The following is a 17,045-nucleotide window of genomic DNA, read 5'->3' as shown; positions in this document are numbered from 1 at the left end:
ATAACCTACCAACGAGTATGGTCTGTAACTCATTTATTTTGATTACACGAGCAGAGTGATATATTGAGAGGTCCTGATGAATGCCGCGAACAATTAAGTCATCTGGCAGAAACATGTCGACCACCAATTACTAGGATATTTTGTAAATCCTAGATCACTTCATTTTAATCCTAGCTGATGGGAACTACTATTAAAATTGATTTTGTTACCCTGTAGCTAGTTTTACTTACCTACACACTGTTTCATTTCACACTCTGCCCCTTACTCCCCCTGTCACTTTGGATACCCCCATCAAAACACCTCACGCTCCTCTCTTGTCCCTTTTTTGAGAGTTGTAGCCCACACTGTATACCTTGCGGTTACAGTGTGCAAGAGGGGACCCAATGATGAAGCATGTCACCCTCGGGTGAGTGAGGGTTCTCGTCTTTAAAAGTATTATTTTCTTGGCCTCCCTTCCTCATACACACATGTCTCCTTCTTAGGACATTAGCATTTCATCACTTTTTGTGAGATACACCCATTTATTGTTGCCATTCGTGTTATGGTGGCAGTTCGCTGCCTTGTAAGTGTATACCTTTACCGATGGTATAAAACACAAGTATTAGGGGCAGACGCGACACATTAATTCCTGTGTCATGGAACGGCTAACTGCCATTACGGCGCATGTGCACGCAGGCGCCTTTCAGTGCGGACATTGAGCAGTGTTGGGGTGCTCCGTGTAGGGGGATAGGCTGGCACAGAGCCTATCCCAGAACATTGTGCTCGGATGCAGATAGTTCACGGTTTAGGGCTCCAAAACGGCAGGTACATTCCCTATGATGAATCCAGCCCCATAGCATTATTATCCTGCAAATGGGGAGTGACCGGGTACGAAACTATTGCTCAGCACCCCTTGTCATTAAATTGGTCACTGTGCGTGTTGTGATGCTACGTAGTAGAGGCAGCAGCCAACACAGAACATATCTTAGAGCATATTGGTTCGGTTTCAATGGTTCATGGGGCCCATGGTATGCTTATGGGAACTCTTTGGGAGCCTGTGGGACACTACTGGGTTAGTATCACAATTGTATAATCACATCGGCAATGCGTGCCGGGGTATGTGAGTGGCCGGTTAACCCTAACGGTTTAAAGCATGGTGCTAATAATACTAGGGGTGTGGGTCGCAACGTGTTACATCGCGATGCGTTCAATCAAGACCATTTAGTGGCTCCCTGACGGTATGTCAACTTTGTCTGATTCGGTCGGCCCTGGTATTTGTGTTATCGTACACTAGGAAGGGGGTTGCGGAACCTACGCCTGGGTAGAACAGTGGGAATACTTCGCATGGGAGTGGGAAAGTGACACGTCTAGGCCAAGGTACACCTCGGCATGGATTGCAGAGATTTCAGGAGGGAGGAGGCTAGCTAGCGTTTTTTACACCTGCGGACTATACAGACAGAGCTGAGAGCAGGGTGGTTTCCAAGTATCTTTCCTTGGCCTCAGTCAGTTTAGGGGGTTTTTATGACTGATCTTCTGAAGAGACACAGTCCTTCGCCACAATAGTCTTAGTTAGTGGGGTAACGACTTGATACCACTAGGCAGAAGGGTCTTGCTGGAGGAGGTAATCTCCAAGGTTGGCTGGTTAGCACAGGAGTGCCAGGGCTGCAGCATAGTCTGGTCACATGGGGTGTCAGGGGGAACTGTGCTTCATAGAAGTCGGGGTCCACTCGGCTAGGTTAGGTGATGAAATAGTGTTGAAAAAGTTTCATAAGCTTGGTCAGGGAATTGAGGCAGGGGCATGACCTTTCTGAGTTTTAGGATGGGGGCGGCCAGATAGCCGGTCAACTATGCTGGCCTGTGGCGGTAAGGTCATGACTGGTGAGCAGTTAATTTAAGGTCCTTAGGGGGCGGCGCCATTCACGGATGGGGTCGCCCAGGAGGAGGGACAAAGGGTCTCTCCTAGAACTCCAGGGGCGGTACATCCGGTTGGATGGATGGGTGCGGGGAAAGAGGGGAGTCACGCTTTCTTTAGGCTGGTTGGCCACCCCGCACTGGTATGGACGTCATTAAATGGCGCAGAGTGCAAGACCCCCCAAATTGGAATGGAGTTCAGGGAACGTATGGGGGTAACGGGGGGGAAGTACCCTCTCGGTAAGCGGGCCCTCTGCGCATGCGCAACTCCTACGGGAGGGCGTGGCTAATTGATAAGGATCTGACACCGGTTAGCGACCTTGCCGTAGGCCCAAATAGGATACGCAGAAAGTAATTAATGTATGATTATGTCCAGATGTTAGATTCGGATAGAAAAACTATGTATTAGAGATAGTTTAAGGTTAGCCATCTGATATCTGTGCATATGAATTGTAATCAAATGTTGTGTTATGTTTCTGCGTATAATTGTGTAAATATTGTTTATTTCAAATTTTTTATTTTTATTTTCATATTTTAATAAATACGGCCGGGGGTTGTACAACCCCCGCCTCCAAAAAGTAATTACCTTCTCATGTCCCTCATTAGAAATGTGGTTTACGCGCAGGGGGAGGGGGAAATTCGGTAGTCCCAGACCATATAGCAAAGGGTGCAGCAAACCACAGCAGTGCTGAGGGCGTTGTATGATCCAATATACTGCTGCAGGACCAACGCGGGGCCAGGCTACGCCTCTACCCCCAGCCCATGCCCACGGGTGAAACCAGACCTAGTGTCCCATACCCAGGAAGACTACCCAGTATGGGGGGACCTGGAAATCCTGGGTCGCACAGAATCCTCCTTGGGGATGCGGTCCTCGGTGACTTGCACTTTGATAACCTGTAATGTAAATTTCACTTCACCAGACAGATTCGCCAATTGCTTTTGGAAAAACAAGCTTTTAAGAGCAGACACACACATTCACCCACGTCCCTAGTGACTTTCAAATGGTTGGTTACCATGGGCACCCACTATTTACATCTTAGTGGCCAGGTAAGTGGCTCTAAGGGTCAGAAAAGCGTAAGTGGGTGCCCTGAGTGGAGCGCGCTGTGCCTACCGCAGACGTGATGGCGTCACTCCGACGACCATTCGTGGCCAGTGCAATGTGGCAGGGTGTCGTAGTGGGGCATGTGAACGCCTGTCATGCTTAGCAACCAGTTCACGCACCTGCCAGCGTCGTGTCCTATCTTGAATCGGCGACTGCTCGCTTATCCCTGCGCAGCAGGCAGATGAAGCTGCCTGTTTGTATCATGAAATAAAACGAGCGGTAACCCTAGCATGTGGGGTTAGGTCTGATACAAACTTCTGCAAAGTAAATCCCAGTTATCGCATTTTCATGTCGGACCCGCTGACTTAGAACATCCATGCCGACGCCGCCTGCAGTCAAAATGATTTTACACTGGAGTTTCATATGAAGGCGGCGCTGTAGTTCATTTATGTAATTGTAAAGTTGGTCAAATACAACTTGCCACAATAAAGAAGTGAATTTGCGCAAATTAAAATCAATTGATAAGGTATCGAGCCCGGGAGGCCTCTGAACTCCTAGAAGCGTTTGTGCCCTCTGGACTCTGCCCTCAGTACGTGCGTCTGACCGTGAGAGCAATGAAGGGCTCCGAAAGCGAAAGCACACTATCTCTGCTTCTGGTTACTCTGTAAGAGTCGGGAGGGGCTTCATTTCCCGAAAACAGCAGCGGAAAGGGAAAAGGCGCACGGACATTTTGAGAAAACCCGAGCAGCGGACGGGCTACGCCCAAGAGCTGCCGGTGCGCCCGGAGGCCCGCCGCGAGTCCCTTGCTCTGCTATCGCTAGGCTGTGGTTTGGCGACGGCGGCTGCTTTCTAGCGTCGGTGAAGGCATGAGAGTTGACAGACAGAGAGGGGTGATGGAAACCAAGAGAGAGGTGACAGGCAGAGGGGTGACAGGAACCGAGGGGGTGATGACTGGCAGAGTGGTGATGGAGGAGGGCGATGGAGTGGGCCTAGGGCCAGACTCCGATATTAATAAACAAAAGCGTTTAAATAAATTGAAGAATGAGTCAGAGGTCGAGCAGTGGGGGGTGGGCTTTAACATGCTCGATGTGGCCCTCCTGGAGGTGGGCAAAGCCCTCTGGGACCGCAAGTGCCCCATGGAGGTGAGGGCCAAGCTCTGGGAGGGGGTGCAGATGTGGGTCCTGCGCTGGCTGCTGGGGAGGGAGCCCCCTTCTGAGGATGACTGCACCTGGCTCCTGGAGGAGACGCACCCCTGGGAGGTGGACCGCGAGGCGCGGGCGCACCTGCAGGCCGAGATCAGGACCCTCTCCCATGCCCTGGCGAGGCTGCTGGCCAGCACGGCCCGCCTGGCCCCTGCCCCGGAGTGGAGAGGGTCCCGGATGCTGCCCCTAGTCGGACGGGGGCTGCGCTGGGCCAGCTACACCTCGTTCACGGCCCAGGAGCGGGGGGACCAGAGCAGGCTGTACCAAGGCCTGGCCGACCTCAGCAAGAGGGTGTCCGAGGAGCTCTCTGCAGGGGCCCTCGGGGGCCCCTCCAGCCTGGAGAAGGAGCTGGCGCAGCTGACGCACCAGTGCCGGCAGCAGACCTCGGAGGTGGTGGCCAGGATCGAGTGTACACTGGGCTCGAAGAGACCCGAGGCGAGGGCGCCCATCCCACCTGCAGGACACCAGCCGCTGGCCAGGAGGACGCCTGAACCAGGTCTGGAGACTCTTCATCCTTGGGGCTCCGTGGGGTTTGTGTTAAATGAACACTTTGAATGAGAGAATCGTTGACAAAGCCGAAAAGTTTTCATGTTCGGTCTAGTTTATGGCGCCCAGCATACACACTCGGGCGGATTTACGAGTTCTGGCGCATCTCTACAAATCAGCAGGGATGCGCCAGAAAAGATGCGACACGCAATTCCCTCCCTGCGCCACCACGAATGCGACCGTGGCGCAAGGATAGGGCGATGTGTGTCACATCCTGTCACGTAAGGACGGCGCATTGCTGGAGTCGTGTCGCAAGCGCGACGCGGCTCTAGCAATGCTCAGGGGCGCCCTATGCCTAGCATGCTGTGTCACTCCTTACGCCTGCTTCAAGGGTTTTGACGTAGCATGGACGTAAAAGTGACTCAGTGAAACCTTATAGATTTCACCGCGTCACTTTTACGAGGTGTACCTGTGACGGAACGCCCACCCTGCGCCGGAACGCCCACATGACACCTGACGCAGGTTTCATGTGGCGCAGGGCTTTACAACATGACGCATCTCCCTAGATGCGTCACATTGTAAATAAGGCGCAACGTGGCACATGGCTTACGCCACCGCTGCCTCATAGAAGTGACGCAACGGCGGTGTAAATGTGGCGCACGGGGCTTGTAAATCTGCCCTTCAGACCAGCAAACCCACAAACATCTATTCCACAAAGTCCAGCAGGCATCAGCGAACACCGTACAAAACCGATGCATAGTCTCCTGCCGCAGAGCACATGTGCGTCAGAGGGCACAGCGCACGGGGGAAAAGTCCAGGACCTGCCTTGATAAAGACAAGCCACCTGCTCCTTGTGTTATGTGATCTGTCAAGCACTTTTCTCTAGTGGTCTTGACAGTCATGCAAACTAACCATGTTATTAGGTGTTGCCTACCACAGCGCATGCGTTGTGCTACGAGACGTGGATTGTGTACCACTCAGTGGGTTTACCACTCAGCCACAGCAAACCATTGGTTGTTTTTGTTGTCACTCATTTGCAATATCTCATTTGCTTTGCTCCCGTTGGCGTCCCTTCCTTTCTTGTGTTAGCTCCTCCCTGGACCAAGTACATGTGTTCTTCCTCCTCTTTTTGCAACACACTTTCTTTAAACCGTTTTTTGTTTCTACCCTGTCAACGTTGTTATGTGGATTTGTAAAGTGTGACTAATCACTTGTGAGGGTATGCAGGTGGCGGAGCAGGCATGTAGGCGTAAGACTGAAGGGGTTGGATGTCCGCCCAATGAGTTAGTTGAAGAGCCATGTTGTCAGTTTCTTGTGTATTTCAAGAAGTGAGCTGGAGGCCCTGATGTGATGAGGGAGGTTGTTACAGGTCTTAGGTGCGATGTAGGTAATTTCTACACCTGTTTCATCTTTTATGGATGCGCGGCAGAGCCAGACAGGCCGTAGCGCGCATCGGGTGTTTGCCCGGGAGGCTGGAAAGGTGGGGGCCAGTTTTGGAGCAGTTGGGGCTGGTGTTGCAGCGATGCTGAAATATCGGCCCCCAGTAACAAAAGTAACAGTGCTGGGGCCGGTTTTGTTTAGCAGTAGTGCTTCACGCTGCCCGTCTCCCCATCCCTGGGCTGCTGTGGGGGCCGGTCTCACATAATTGCCAGGGCTGCTGTGGGTTCCCAGTCCAGCCCTGATGCTCCGGGTGTTTGCGAGTGAGAGTGAGGCTGAGTATAGGTGTCTGGTGAGCTGCTGGAAGTGAAGGTATGTTGGACCAATGTTGTGAAGCGCCTTGTATGTTTATATAAGGAGTTTGAATTGGCAAAGTTTGTGTACGGGAAGCCAGTGGAGCTGTCTGAGGTGTGGTGTAACAGGGTGCAGTGTGGATGGTCAAGGATGAGTCTCGCTGTGAAGTTCTGGATGGTCTGGAGTCGGTGGAGGAGATGGTTGGAGATCCCGGCCTATAGTGAGTTGCTGTTGTCTAATCTGCTTGGGATGACGGTTCACGTGACAGTGCGACTGCTGTTCTGGGGTAACCATTGAAGATCTTGTGGAGAATGTGGAAGCAAGAGGAGCTAACTGCATTGACTTGTGCTGTCATGTTGAGCTTGTCATCTTTAATGATTCCCAGGTTTCTGGTGTGATTGTTTGGCATTGGTGTGTGTGTGTGTGTGAGCGGGTCTGAGCTCTGATAGCCACCAGGTGGAGTCCGCAATTCCTTCTTGTCAGAGTTGAGTTTCAGGCAGTATATCTCATCCAGCATGCAACATTGTTCATGCAGTTGGAAAAGTTGGTTCTGGTGCACTTGTTGGTTAGAGAAAGAATGCGCTGAGTGTCATTGGCGTAGGATATAATGGAGATGCCTTGTGGCCTGATGATGTTAGCAAGCGGTGTCATGTAGATGTTGACCAGGGTTTGACTGGGCAATGAACCCTGGGCGATTCTGCTGATCAGATTCTTGGGTTCCAGTGTGTAGGGTGGTATTCTGCTTTGCTTTGTTCCTCCAGTGAGGATGGTGCTTATCTAGTTGAGGGCTGGTCCTTGGATGCCTTTGTCTTGCAATCTTCTAATGAGTGTTTGGTGGGAGACTGTATCGAAGGCGGCGGAGAGGTTGAGTAGGATGAGGGCTGTGATTTCTCCAAGGGCCAGTATTGTACGGATGTCATCTGTTGTGATGATTGCTGTATCTGTGCTGTGATGGCTCTGTAAATATGATTGGGTGTGGTCCAGTAGGTAATGGCATTCAATGTGGTTAGTTTGTTGTTTGGTGATGGCCTTCTTCATCACTTTGACTGAGTATGGTAACAGAGAGGTGGGTCAGAAGTTGCATAGCTAGCTGAAGCCGGCCGATGGATTTTTTGGGAGAGCATTGACTGCATGTTTCCAGTCTTCTGGGAAGGTGGCGGATTTGATGGAGGTGTTGATGTGGGTGAGGATGCTGCTAATTGGTTGTCTTCCAAAACTAGATGTGGTGGGGCATGGGTTTGTTGGGGACCCTGAATGTACCGTTTTCCTGATTGCTGAGGTGTGTTTTTCATAGAGTGTCTTCCGTTCAGTTAGGTGTTTGTCTTGGTGGGTATTAGTCAGGTTGGCAATGAGATCTTTGAGGTCTGAGTGTTGTGCAAGGTTTCTGCAGATCTTTTATATTTTGCTGGGGAAGAAGTTAGAAAACTTGCTCAGAGTTCCTGTGATGGTGTGATGGTATTGGCTGTGGCTTCTGGGGTGGTGAATTCATTGACAACCAAGAAGATCTCCCTCTAGTTTGTCTGTATACTTTCGGTTCAGGCTCTTCTTTTGGTGTTTCTCAGGAGCTAAAGGTAGCAGCAGAGTGCAGCCTTTTAGGTGGTTCTGGCGTCGGCATCATGGTTGGATCTCAATTTTCTTTCTAGTTGCTTACAGTGGCATTTAGATTCCTGGAGGTAGTCTGTATGCCACCTGCCTTGTTTGTTATTTGTCCTTTGTTGCTTTTGATGGTCGCAGTGGAGTCTGTACAGTTCTTGATTCATTTGTTGAAGTTGGTGATGTCCTTGTTGAGGTTGTTGGTGGTGTTGGCTTTCTCCGATTTGAGGACTTTGAGCCAATACACCTCTGTTACTTTTTTCTGGCAGGGCAGGTTGGTTTTTGTGGGTGCGTTGACTTGTGCTGTGGTGATTTGGAAGGGAATGATGGAGTAATCAGTCCATGTAAACTGTGAGGTGGAGTTGTAGGTGATCTTGTTGCAGGTGGCGAACACTGGGTCCAGAGTATGTCCTGTGATGTGTGTGGGGTCTGTAACGAGCTGGATGAGTTCAATGTTCAGGCAATTGAGGGGAGCTGTGAAGCAGGGGTCCATTGGCTCCTCGAGGTGGAAATTGGAGACGCCGGGTAGCATGAAGTTCTTGGAGTTGATGGTGAAGGGAGATATGAAGTCTGTAATGAGGTTGTTGAAGTTGGTCTGTGGTCAGGGTGGTCGATATGCAAGGGTGCCTTTCAGAGTGAATCTGTTGTTCATTTGTAGACAAGACTGCTTGTGTTCCATGAAGGGGGTGTCAATGTCCATGGAAGTAGGCATTTGATGGTGTACTATTGGAAGATCGAGAGTCCTCATCCTGGCTTGTGAAGGCAGTCCTGACATATTAGCTTGTAACCTACTGCGATGGCCATGGCGATGTCGCGTGCCACTGCTGGGTTGAGCTAGGTTTCCATAAGGAAGTGGAGGTCTTCCAGATCTCGTTTGCATGTTTGCTGAGCAAGCGGATGTTGAGAATCATGCATGCAAGTTCTTGTTTATGTGTTTGGTGTTTTGTGAGACAATTACCCAGGTGGGTGACAAAGGTGTTGGTGCAAGGGGAATGGGTGGGGGTGTGGTGGTGGGGGTGTGGTGCTGCAGGTGAAGCTGCAGTGGGTACATATGAAGGGTCCTTCCATGGTATGGGGTGCAGTGTGACAGCAGTGGGTAGAACAATGGCCTGGGTCTAGCAAGCGGAAGATCCCTGCAGTGTACTGGTGGGGGCTGACCGGACCAGGGTTTTGGCACTGGGCGAGGTCCAGGCATAGACGGCCTTTCCTTTAAGCGGCCACCATTAAGTAGCTCTTGGGGGAGGGGGGAAGTAGGGGCGTGGTAGCCAGGGCTTCTAGGAGTTGGAATAAGAGGCAGGAAGGTGAAGCTGGAAGTACATAAGGAGTTGGGGAAGGCGGGAAAAAGAAAAGCGCAGGAGCGGGTAGAAGGGCTGCGGGAGTCTGAAGTGGGGAAAAGAGCGAGAAAAGGAAAACAGCAGAAGAGAGGCCAAAACAAAAAAGAAAGATGCACAAGAGGGAAAAAGGCACACAGAAAAACTGCACAGAAATGGAGGGCGTGCAAAATGGACAGAGAGGCACTAAAGTGTCAAGGGTGCAAAAGTGGAGGAAAGCTGTAAAAGAGAGAGGAAAACGCAAAAGGGAGAGAGGCCCTAAAGAGGGAAGGGCAAAAAAGGGAATGAGAGCAGAAAACAGGCACGAGAGTCAGAGAGCAAAGGTGAGTGCAAGATAGGTGGCTGCAGAGAGGGCGAGGCAGGAGTCTAGGCACAAGGCCGGGTCCGAAAGGCCTAGACTGGTTGGAGGTTGAGTGCGGGTTGGACCTAGGCACCTGCTGGACGATCCTTCCCGTCCTTGCTTGTTCTCCTATTGTTATTTTAACTTGCTCTGTTGCTGCTGTTTCCCCCATTTTGCCTCACCAGGGATCTGTTAATCAGAGGATTCTAATGGATTCAGTGTTTACTGTGACCGTCTCTGTTCCAGAGATGGCGATTGTAGGATAGAGCTGTGAATTATCAGGCAAACACAGTTATTGCTGGGAGTGATCGAGCCCCGCTCTTCGGCCCCAGGTCATCCCATCCTTTTTCATTATCACTCAAAGCCAGCCAGTCTTGCTAGTACGAGTGACTACCCTGACACGGGCTTGTCTATTATCTTTCAAAACTACACAATTAAGTGACAAGTGAACAACAGCAACATTCCTCTTAACACCGTGGCTGCAAAGCCCCTAGAATGATAAGCGCTTTTTTGGCTATTTGGACTACCGCATAAGTAGGACCCCGTTAGTGGCAATCCTGGGTTGCATCAAAGATGTCCTAACAGCCTTACTCCTAATTTTAGCCAAGATACAAATCACTGCTATGCACTGGGGAAGACGACCCTCCCCTCTGACCAAGTGATGGCTGGAGGCGCTGTGTATCACCAGGAAAAGCTGGATAATTATTGGGATTTTATGCCTCCTACATCGCGGCACAAAGAAATATGGGGCGCACTTGTGACCTTCCTGGCTGTCCGTGAACCCTCAGACTACAAGAGGCCCCTGGCTGGTGCTGCTGAGACTCTGGGCCATAACTGAAGGGATCATTGAGGTTTACATAAAAAAACAGCAGTTGCAATGCAATAGGACACGCATTTACACAAGACCTATTGCATTGTAAACAGGAGTGGTGGCAGGCGAAAAAAGGCACAAACGGGATTGGGGGGGGGGGAGTGTGTGAGGGGGGGGGGCCGAGAAGTCACAGACTGCAGGAGGGTGTGGGGCGGGGAGGGTTAGACAGGGAAGAAAATAGTGTTTTGAGTAAAGGAGTCAGTAGCCATGGAAGGATACAAATGACGACATGGCCTTCATGAGGAGTAACTAACAAGCCTAAAATCAATCGCAAGGCAGCATTTAGGACCCAAGCCAATAAAAAAGATGGGCGGAGAGTGGGTGGAGCTTCCACAAAGCTTCCACGCTATACTGAATACTGCATGCCTCGCAAAGCGTGCAGCGCATGCGCTGCAACATTAGGCTCGACCTAAATAGGGGGTGGGGGCAGAAATGGACAAAATATGTGCCGAAACAAAAGAAAATGTTCCCTTTGTGGGGAAGGACTGTTGTCAAAGGCGTGGCTCCCCATAAACATATTGATAAAGTACATCCATATTGTTTAATGTGTTTGCAGTCCCCTGGGGGGCAGATTGGTCTAAAAAGCAGCTGATCCGCCACCAGGGGGTTGAGACGGTCAAAACATGAGCCACTTTATTGCCAAATGGCCGCTCCCACTCGCCAAAAATAATAATCCATGGTGGTGTAGTGGGTGCATTTCTGCTGAACGATCATGCTCCCAACAAGAATGCACCGAAGAGAGACACCGGGTGAAAGGAAAAACTATTTTCTTTCCCCCTGGCGTGCCTTTTTCACCCTCTTCCCCCTGCCCAGGACTTACCTAAAGGTAGTCCTCTCTCCTGCTGCGCTGAAAGCAAATGGTTTCAAGCACATCCCCGGTGCACCCAGCACATGCGGCTGTCATTATAGCGCTGAGGAGGGTTGGGGTAGTAGCGGAAGCACTTCCACTGCCACCCCTGGAGGAGGCTGTGGCTTGGGGGCCGATGTGGGGGGGAACACCAGCATTTCCTACCAATGGGTGCTAGAATGTCCTAGAGCTGTCCTTAGCCCCGGTGGTGAGGACTTCTCCAGCACCCAAGATATTAAATAACAAGCACTGGTAAATGCAATAGATTTCGCCTAAGTGAATAATAATAAGCTGTTTTTTGTTGTAAGTTTTAGCTTGGTGAGCAGTTGTGCAATATAACTTCATGAAACTCCGTTAAAGTGTTATGACTTGTGTATTGAGAAAGGCAATAAATAGTGCTGTTACTGGTGGTACTATAACGCTGTGAGAACCTGCCCTACATAAGTGGCTTAGATGTAAGGAAAGTGGGAAAACACTCAAGCTGTAGGTAGCCCATTCACCGTGGTCTAGGTAAGAATCATGTGTAATAAAAAATTAGGTGCACTCCAATTTATCACCCTTCTGTTGCAGGAAGTGAAATGAATGTCCCAGGGATGCAGGTGTCGTCTGCAGACATGAGTTTAAATGAAACTATAATCCATATTTACTGTAAACCTGTCCATATTCAACAAATGGGTTAATGCGCAAACCACAGAAGTTTTTGAGTATAACTATGCCATAGGTTTGAATCTCAAGGGGCCTATCTCTGTCTGTCATCTTTCTTGAGATTGTTAAAATATGCTATGAAATGTGTTTTGTGTGAAGGATGCAGACTAAAAGGCTGAGGGAGGTCTCTGGTGTTCAGTAAATCCCTTACTCAGAAATTACATTAGCATCGTTGTTACTGTAAATCTAGGGGGCTGACTGGGGTATTTATGGTATGTGCCCACTTTGCATCTCACCCTTATGGCAGAAGAGAATGTAGATGGAATATTACCCCTTCACTGTCCAGATTCCAGTGTAGCAGCTCCTGCAGGCTGGGAATGTGCCCGGAACTCTGTGGAGAAACGGGGATCAATTCTGTAAAGTTTCCCAGGTCTGTGTGTGATGTGCTGTTCCAGTCCATATTTTTTAGGTCTCGCCTATGCAGCGTGCATGTGCTGCGATGGGGAACCTTTAGCCGTCACTCTGGTAATTTTCAAGCACGCACTCGTGCTTGTGGCGGCATCAACCTTGCGGGAGAGTTTAGGGGCGCGCCACAAGCATGAGTGCAGTGCTTGAAAATGAGCAGACTGCGCGTGCAGGCACTCACCACGGGTACAGGGCCTCGCCACGCTCCCTCATGCTTGTTCTGTCTCTTTCTCCTTCTGCCATTATCTATCTGTAGCTCTCTGTCTCCCCTCTGGCTATCCTCCGCCAATGGATCTGTCTCTAGATATATGTATCTCTTTCTCTGTCTGACCCTATCTCTCTCTGCTTTTCTATCATTTTCTGTGTGCTTCTTTCTATATAGATCTATCTCTTGCTCGCGAGCTATTTCTTTTTCTGTCCTTTTTTCTGTGTATCTCTGTCTACTTCTGTCTCCTCTCTACATATCTGTGTCATGCCTCCGTCTATCTATCTGTTTGCCTCTACCTTCCTCTATATGACTCTCCCTCTCTCTCCATGCCTGTCACTTCATCTATATAGCTCTGACTATAATCTGTTTGTCTCCAGGTGTCTGTGCCTCTGTCGATCGCACTTATCTATCGTTTCCGTCTGTCGCGGTCTGCTTCGCCTGTCTAATTGCCACATGTGCCTCTGTATCTGTATTTATCTCCCATTTATCAGACCTAAACATTTCAAAGTTTATCTTGCAACATCGTTCTTTGTTTTTGTATTTTGAAGCAATATAATAAACTTTAAAAAATATATATATATATGGATACTTCCTTATTTGCCATTTTAATGTTGAAACAATTATGAAATGTAAACATTTGTAGACATTCAAACTTCGATAGAAATGTAATTCTTCATTTCACTAAATTTGCAAAACAATACACAAACATGACGCACCGTCGGAGTTAGACCCTTCGCTTTGCCAATCTTCTTCATGCTTATCTCATTGCATTTCCCTGTCCAACATTTTAAAAGGAAAAGATCGTAAATATTTTCTGATTTTCTTTTTGTTTTGTTTTTGTTTTTCTTTAGTTTAAAGTTTCATGCTCACGTCCCTCACCAGAAAATCACAGTCCTCATGCACATTTTAAAGTCCATAAAGAAGGAACATCGTTTGGGCCAGAGAAAGCACAGATTAATCTGTTTCCTGCAGGCGAGGCTTTAATCATCACTTTCATAATCTATTTTGGTTTCAATAGATAATCTTCTAGATTTTGGGATTAACAATTATTGCGTCCCGTGCATGTGCAAAACCCATGTTCTCCTGTAAAGCGCTCCGCATCTCTGGTGGGGTTGGATTGCTTTATACAGAACTGTAGAAATAACATCTGTAAACAAGCATTGGCATAGCCAATAGGTCTCGCCTTTGGGACCTTATAAGTGTTTAGCCATGCAACAGTTGATGTTGTTGCACCAAGGATATTGTGCTGCATAACTAAATACTTATAAGGTCCCAAAAGCGAGACGTATTGGCTATGCCAATGCTTGTTTTCTTTGACCACAAACAGCGGCGTCACTATGGGGGTGCGGGGGGTGCGGACCGCACCGGGTGACACCCTCAAGTGGGGTGACACCAACCGGGCCCGTCAGGGGCCGGCTTTAGGGCGGTGCGACCGTTGCCACCGCACCGGGTGCTGGCTTCCTGGGGGCGCTGTGTTTGGAAGTTTATTAAGCTTTTGAAGCACCTGCTGCAGCGTTTCTTTCCGCCTGCAATTACCAGGCCTCACATAAATGTCAAGATAACTGGTGTGATTAATTATCGTCATCACTATAAATTTACTCCAACTGACCAATAACCGGTCAACATCAATATACGTGGATGGAATATTATGATGAAGCTACTGTGGGGAAATGTTAACTTCACCGATAGGTGAGCAAGGAAGAAATTCCTTTTGATTTAGGTACCCTCACACACCCTAGTGGTGTCATGCTTCATCATCGGGTCACCCCGACGCCTAAAAGTCGGGGTGGGCTCAACCACAATGTTGGGAGCTCTTTGAAGATGTTATAGACCAGGGGGGCTAGAAATTTAAAAAACCTCAGACAGATCCCCAGTATCCCTTTTATTTGCGGGTCTGTCTGGGATACTAAAATATTTCAAATAGGGTCTTCGTAGGATAATTATGGTCCTAAGACCCTAGTGCCAACATGTTTCAGTCCGTGTGTGGCCGTAAAGGTCCAGGACTTTCTTCAGGGCAAACCGAATGCCACCCAGGAAAACGGAGGAAGGGATTCGCTAACCTGTTTATTAACGCAAGGGCAGAGTAGCTGCTCCTTGAAAAAGTGACTGATTAATTAATCTGTCATGCTTTGTATTCCATCTGAAAAAGAGAATAAAAGAAAACAAACAACAACCAACTTGTACTTGTGCGTTTTCTTAGTAGTCGTTCCCATATTCATGTTTGCGATGTATAATACCTACATGTGTCAGGTGATCATAAGGCCAGGTGGTGTACAACTCACTCCATCCATGTGCCACTCATACCTGTATCTGTACACTTAGTCAGCGTGTCAGGTATATTGTGCGGTGGCGAAATCGCTTGCATCCTAACTGTATTTTCATGCCAGTTAGTATTCACTATCAATATAAAAACACTCTCCTATGTACCACTCACACTCAACATTCTCACTACATCTGTGATTCAACATGGTACTGTCTTAACCATGCGTGATTACTAATAGAACACTGTGTGCGGTTGCTGCGACATTTTATACACATGCACTCTCTCTTACCCGATTTTCGAATGGGATCCGTTTCTCAGGGGATCGTAGGGCTATTTGGGGGTAGCTCTGTAGTCACACTCTTTCGTAGGAACCCCCGAGTATGAGGGAGAGAGGAGATATATGGAAGTAGTCTTTATGGAAATGTAAAGATACTCTGAGGATAAACATCTCTCTCTGTGAGGATGATGATCTCTACAAGCGAAAATACCCTATCCCGCTCTATCTCCCCACTTACTTCATCAAGAGTCCTGCCCCGCCTGTCCACCTACTTGGTCTCGATCCCCGGCGTTTCGCGCCGTGTATCGTTTGGACGGTGAGTTTATACTTCCGCGTTTGGTGTCAATTGACGGGATTGGTCAATAATCTCACGTGATGTTTCACGTCAGCGTATCGTCCCATCTAAGGCGGTAATAAGGTTTCGGCAAATTACGTTATTAGATTGGATAAATACAAAGTTAGGCATACACTTATCCTAATATTCTCTCCAACTCAAAATCTGTCCCCGATCCCATTCCAAAAGGGGAACAGTCTGCTTATCTTTTCCGTGTATGCGAGACACGTGATCGGATGTCTCGTCCAATCAGGTTATCACGGAATTCGTAGTCCTAAAGTCAATGAACGAAGGGAGATGTAGTTTAATCCCTTCAGGTCTTAACATTAGCGAAGGCTGGATTTTCTATTTATACTTATACCATGTTCCTCGGGGTTCTGTTAACCGCGTATAGGGACTCAGAGACAGTTCTTAGGATGGGCGCACAAAAACACTGTCCTATAGTACACAATTATCGTCAAGTGTACTTTATAGGTATATTTGTATTTCAAAATGATAGGGTTTGGTCATTAGGAATTGTGGACCTTTTCTGGGGTTTTTTTTGTTTCATAAATTCAAGTTTCTACATTTGGGAAATACATGTTCCCTAATACAAGGGATACCATGGTTGATCTTGTTACGTCTGGTTTTTATCAGTTTGAAGTGTACCCTCTAGTTTTACTCACATTAGATAATTCTTTGGGGTGAACATGAGATCTCTACTTGTTAAGTTGATTCCAGGGTATGGAATCATTGAGACCCGTTTCATGGGTTTTCAAACGATAGACCCATCGCTGCTCCCTTTCTAAGAGTTTTCTTTGTCGATTGCCTGTGTTTTTAATTTTCTCGAGTACAGTCCATTTTAATTCAGTATCCTTATGATTCTTGTCGTTGTAGTGTGCTGTTAGTTTAGTAGCTGTAATCGCTCTCCTTATGGTGCTCCTGTGTTCGCTAATGCGGACTTTGACTTTTTGACTAGTCATCCCAATGTATATTAATCCGCATGGGCATTTTATCATATAAATGACCGATTCGGAATTACAATTGGTATGTGACCTTTGCTCCCATGGTGATTGTAGGCTCCATTTTGGAGCCGTTGTCTAAATACACAGACTGGTTTTTACGTCCCTTGGTGAAGAAGATCAAATCATACGTCCAAGACACTAAACATATTTTTAACCTTCTCACACAGGTGGAATATAACCCTACGGAGAATTTTCTGGTATGTTTGGACGTGGAAGCTCTATATACAAACATACCTCAGACGGAGAGTATTAGAGCAGTCCAAGAGATTTTGGTACAAGAAGATTGGGAATGGGCAGCTCCTGTTGAATGGGTGATCACCCTTATACATCTAGCCCTGACTGAAAACTTCTTTACTTTTGAGGATCAAATGTATTTACAAGTACACGGTACTTCAATGGGCAGCACATTCGCCCCTAGTCTGGCATGTCTGTATGTTAGGGGCTTCGAAGATCAACATATATGGACACACAACCCATTTAGTGAGAATATCCACAAATGGTACAGATATATAGACA

At 48.2% G+C, this 17,045-nt stretch overlaps 1 protein-coding gene across 27 annotated transcripts in view; it reads left to right on the top strand.

Annotated features, from left to right (window-relative positions):
* Positions 1 to 3,448: 3,448 nt before the first annotated feature.
* The window catches only part of LOC146813293 (uncharacterized), a 455,769-nt gene continuing 442,172 nt past the window's right edge, over positions 3,449 to 17,045 (top strand). For all 27 annotated transcript variants that reach the window (XM_085620134.1, XM_085620133.1, XM_085620117.1 and 24 more), the window contains exon 1: positions 3,449 to 4,630. In XM_085620134.1, the coding sequence (XP_085476260.1) occupies positions 3,799 to 4,630 (832 nt within the window). In that variant the 5' untranslated portion in view covers positions 3,449 to 3,798. The remainder of the gene's footprint in view (positions 4,631 to 17,045) is intronic.

This window comes from Triturus cristatus, chromosome 7 (assembly GCF_964204655.1).
Source record: "Triturus cristatus chromosome 7, aTriCri1.1, whole genome shotgun sequence".
NCBI classification, from domain to species: Eukaryota; Metazoa; Chordata; class Amphibia; order Caudata; family Salamandridae; genus Triturus; species Triturus cristatus.
Note: the sequence above shows the minus strand (reverse complement) of the source record. Positions and strands in the feature narration are given on the sequence as shown.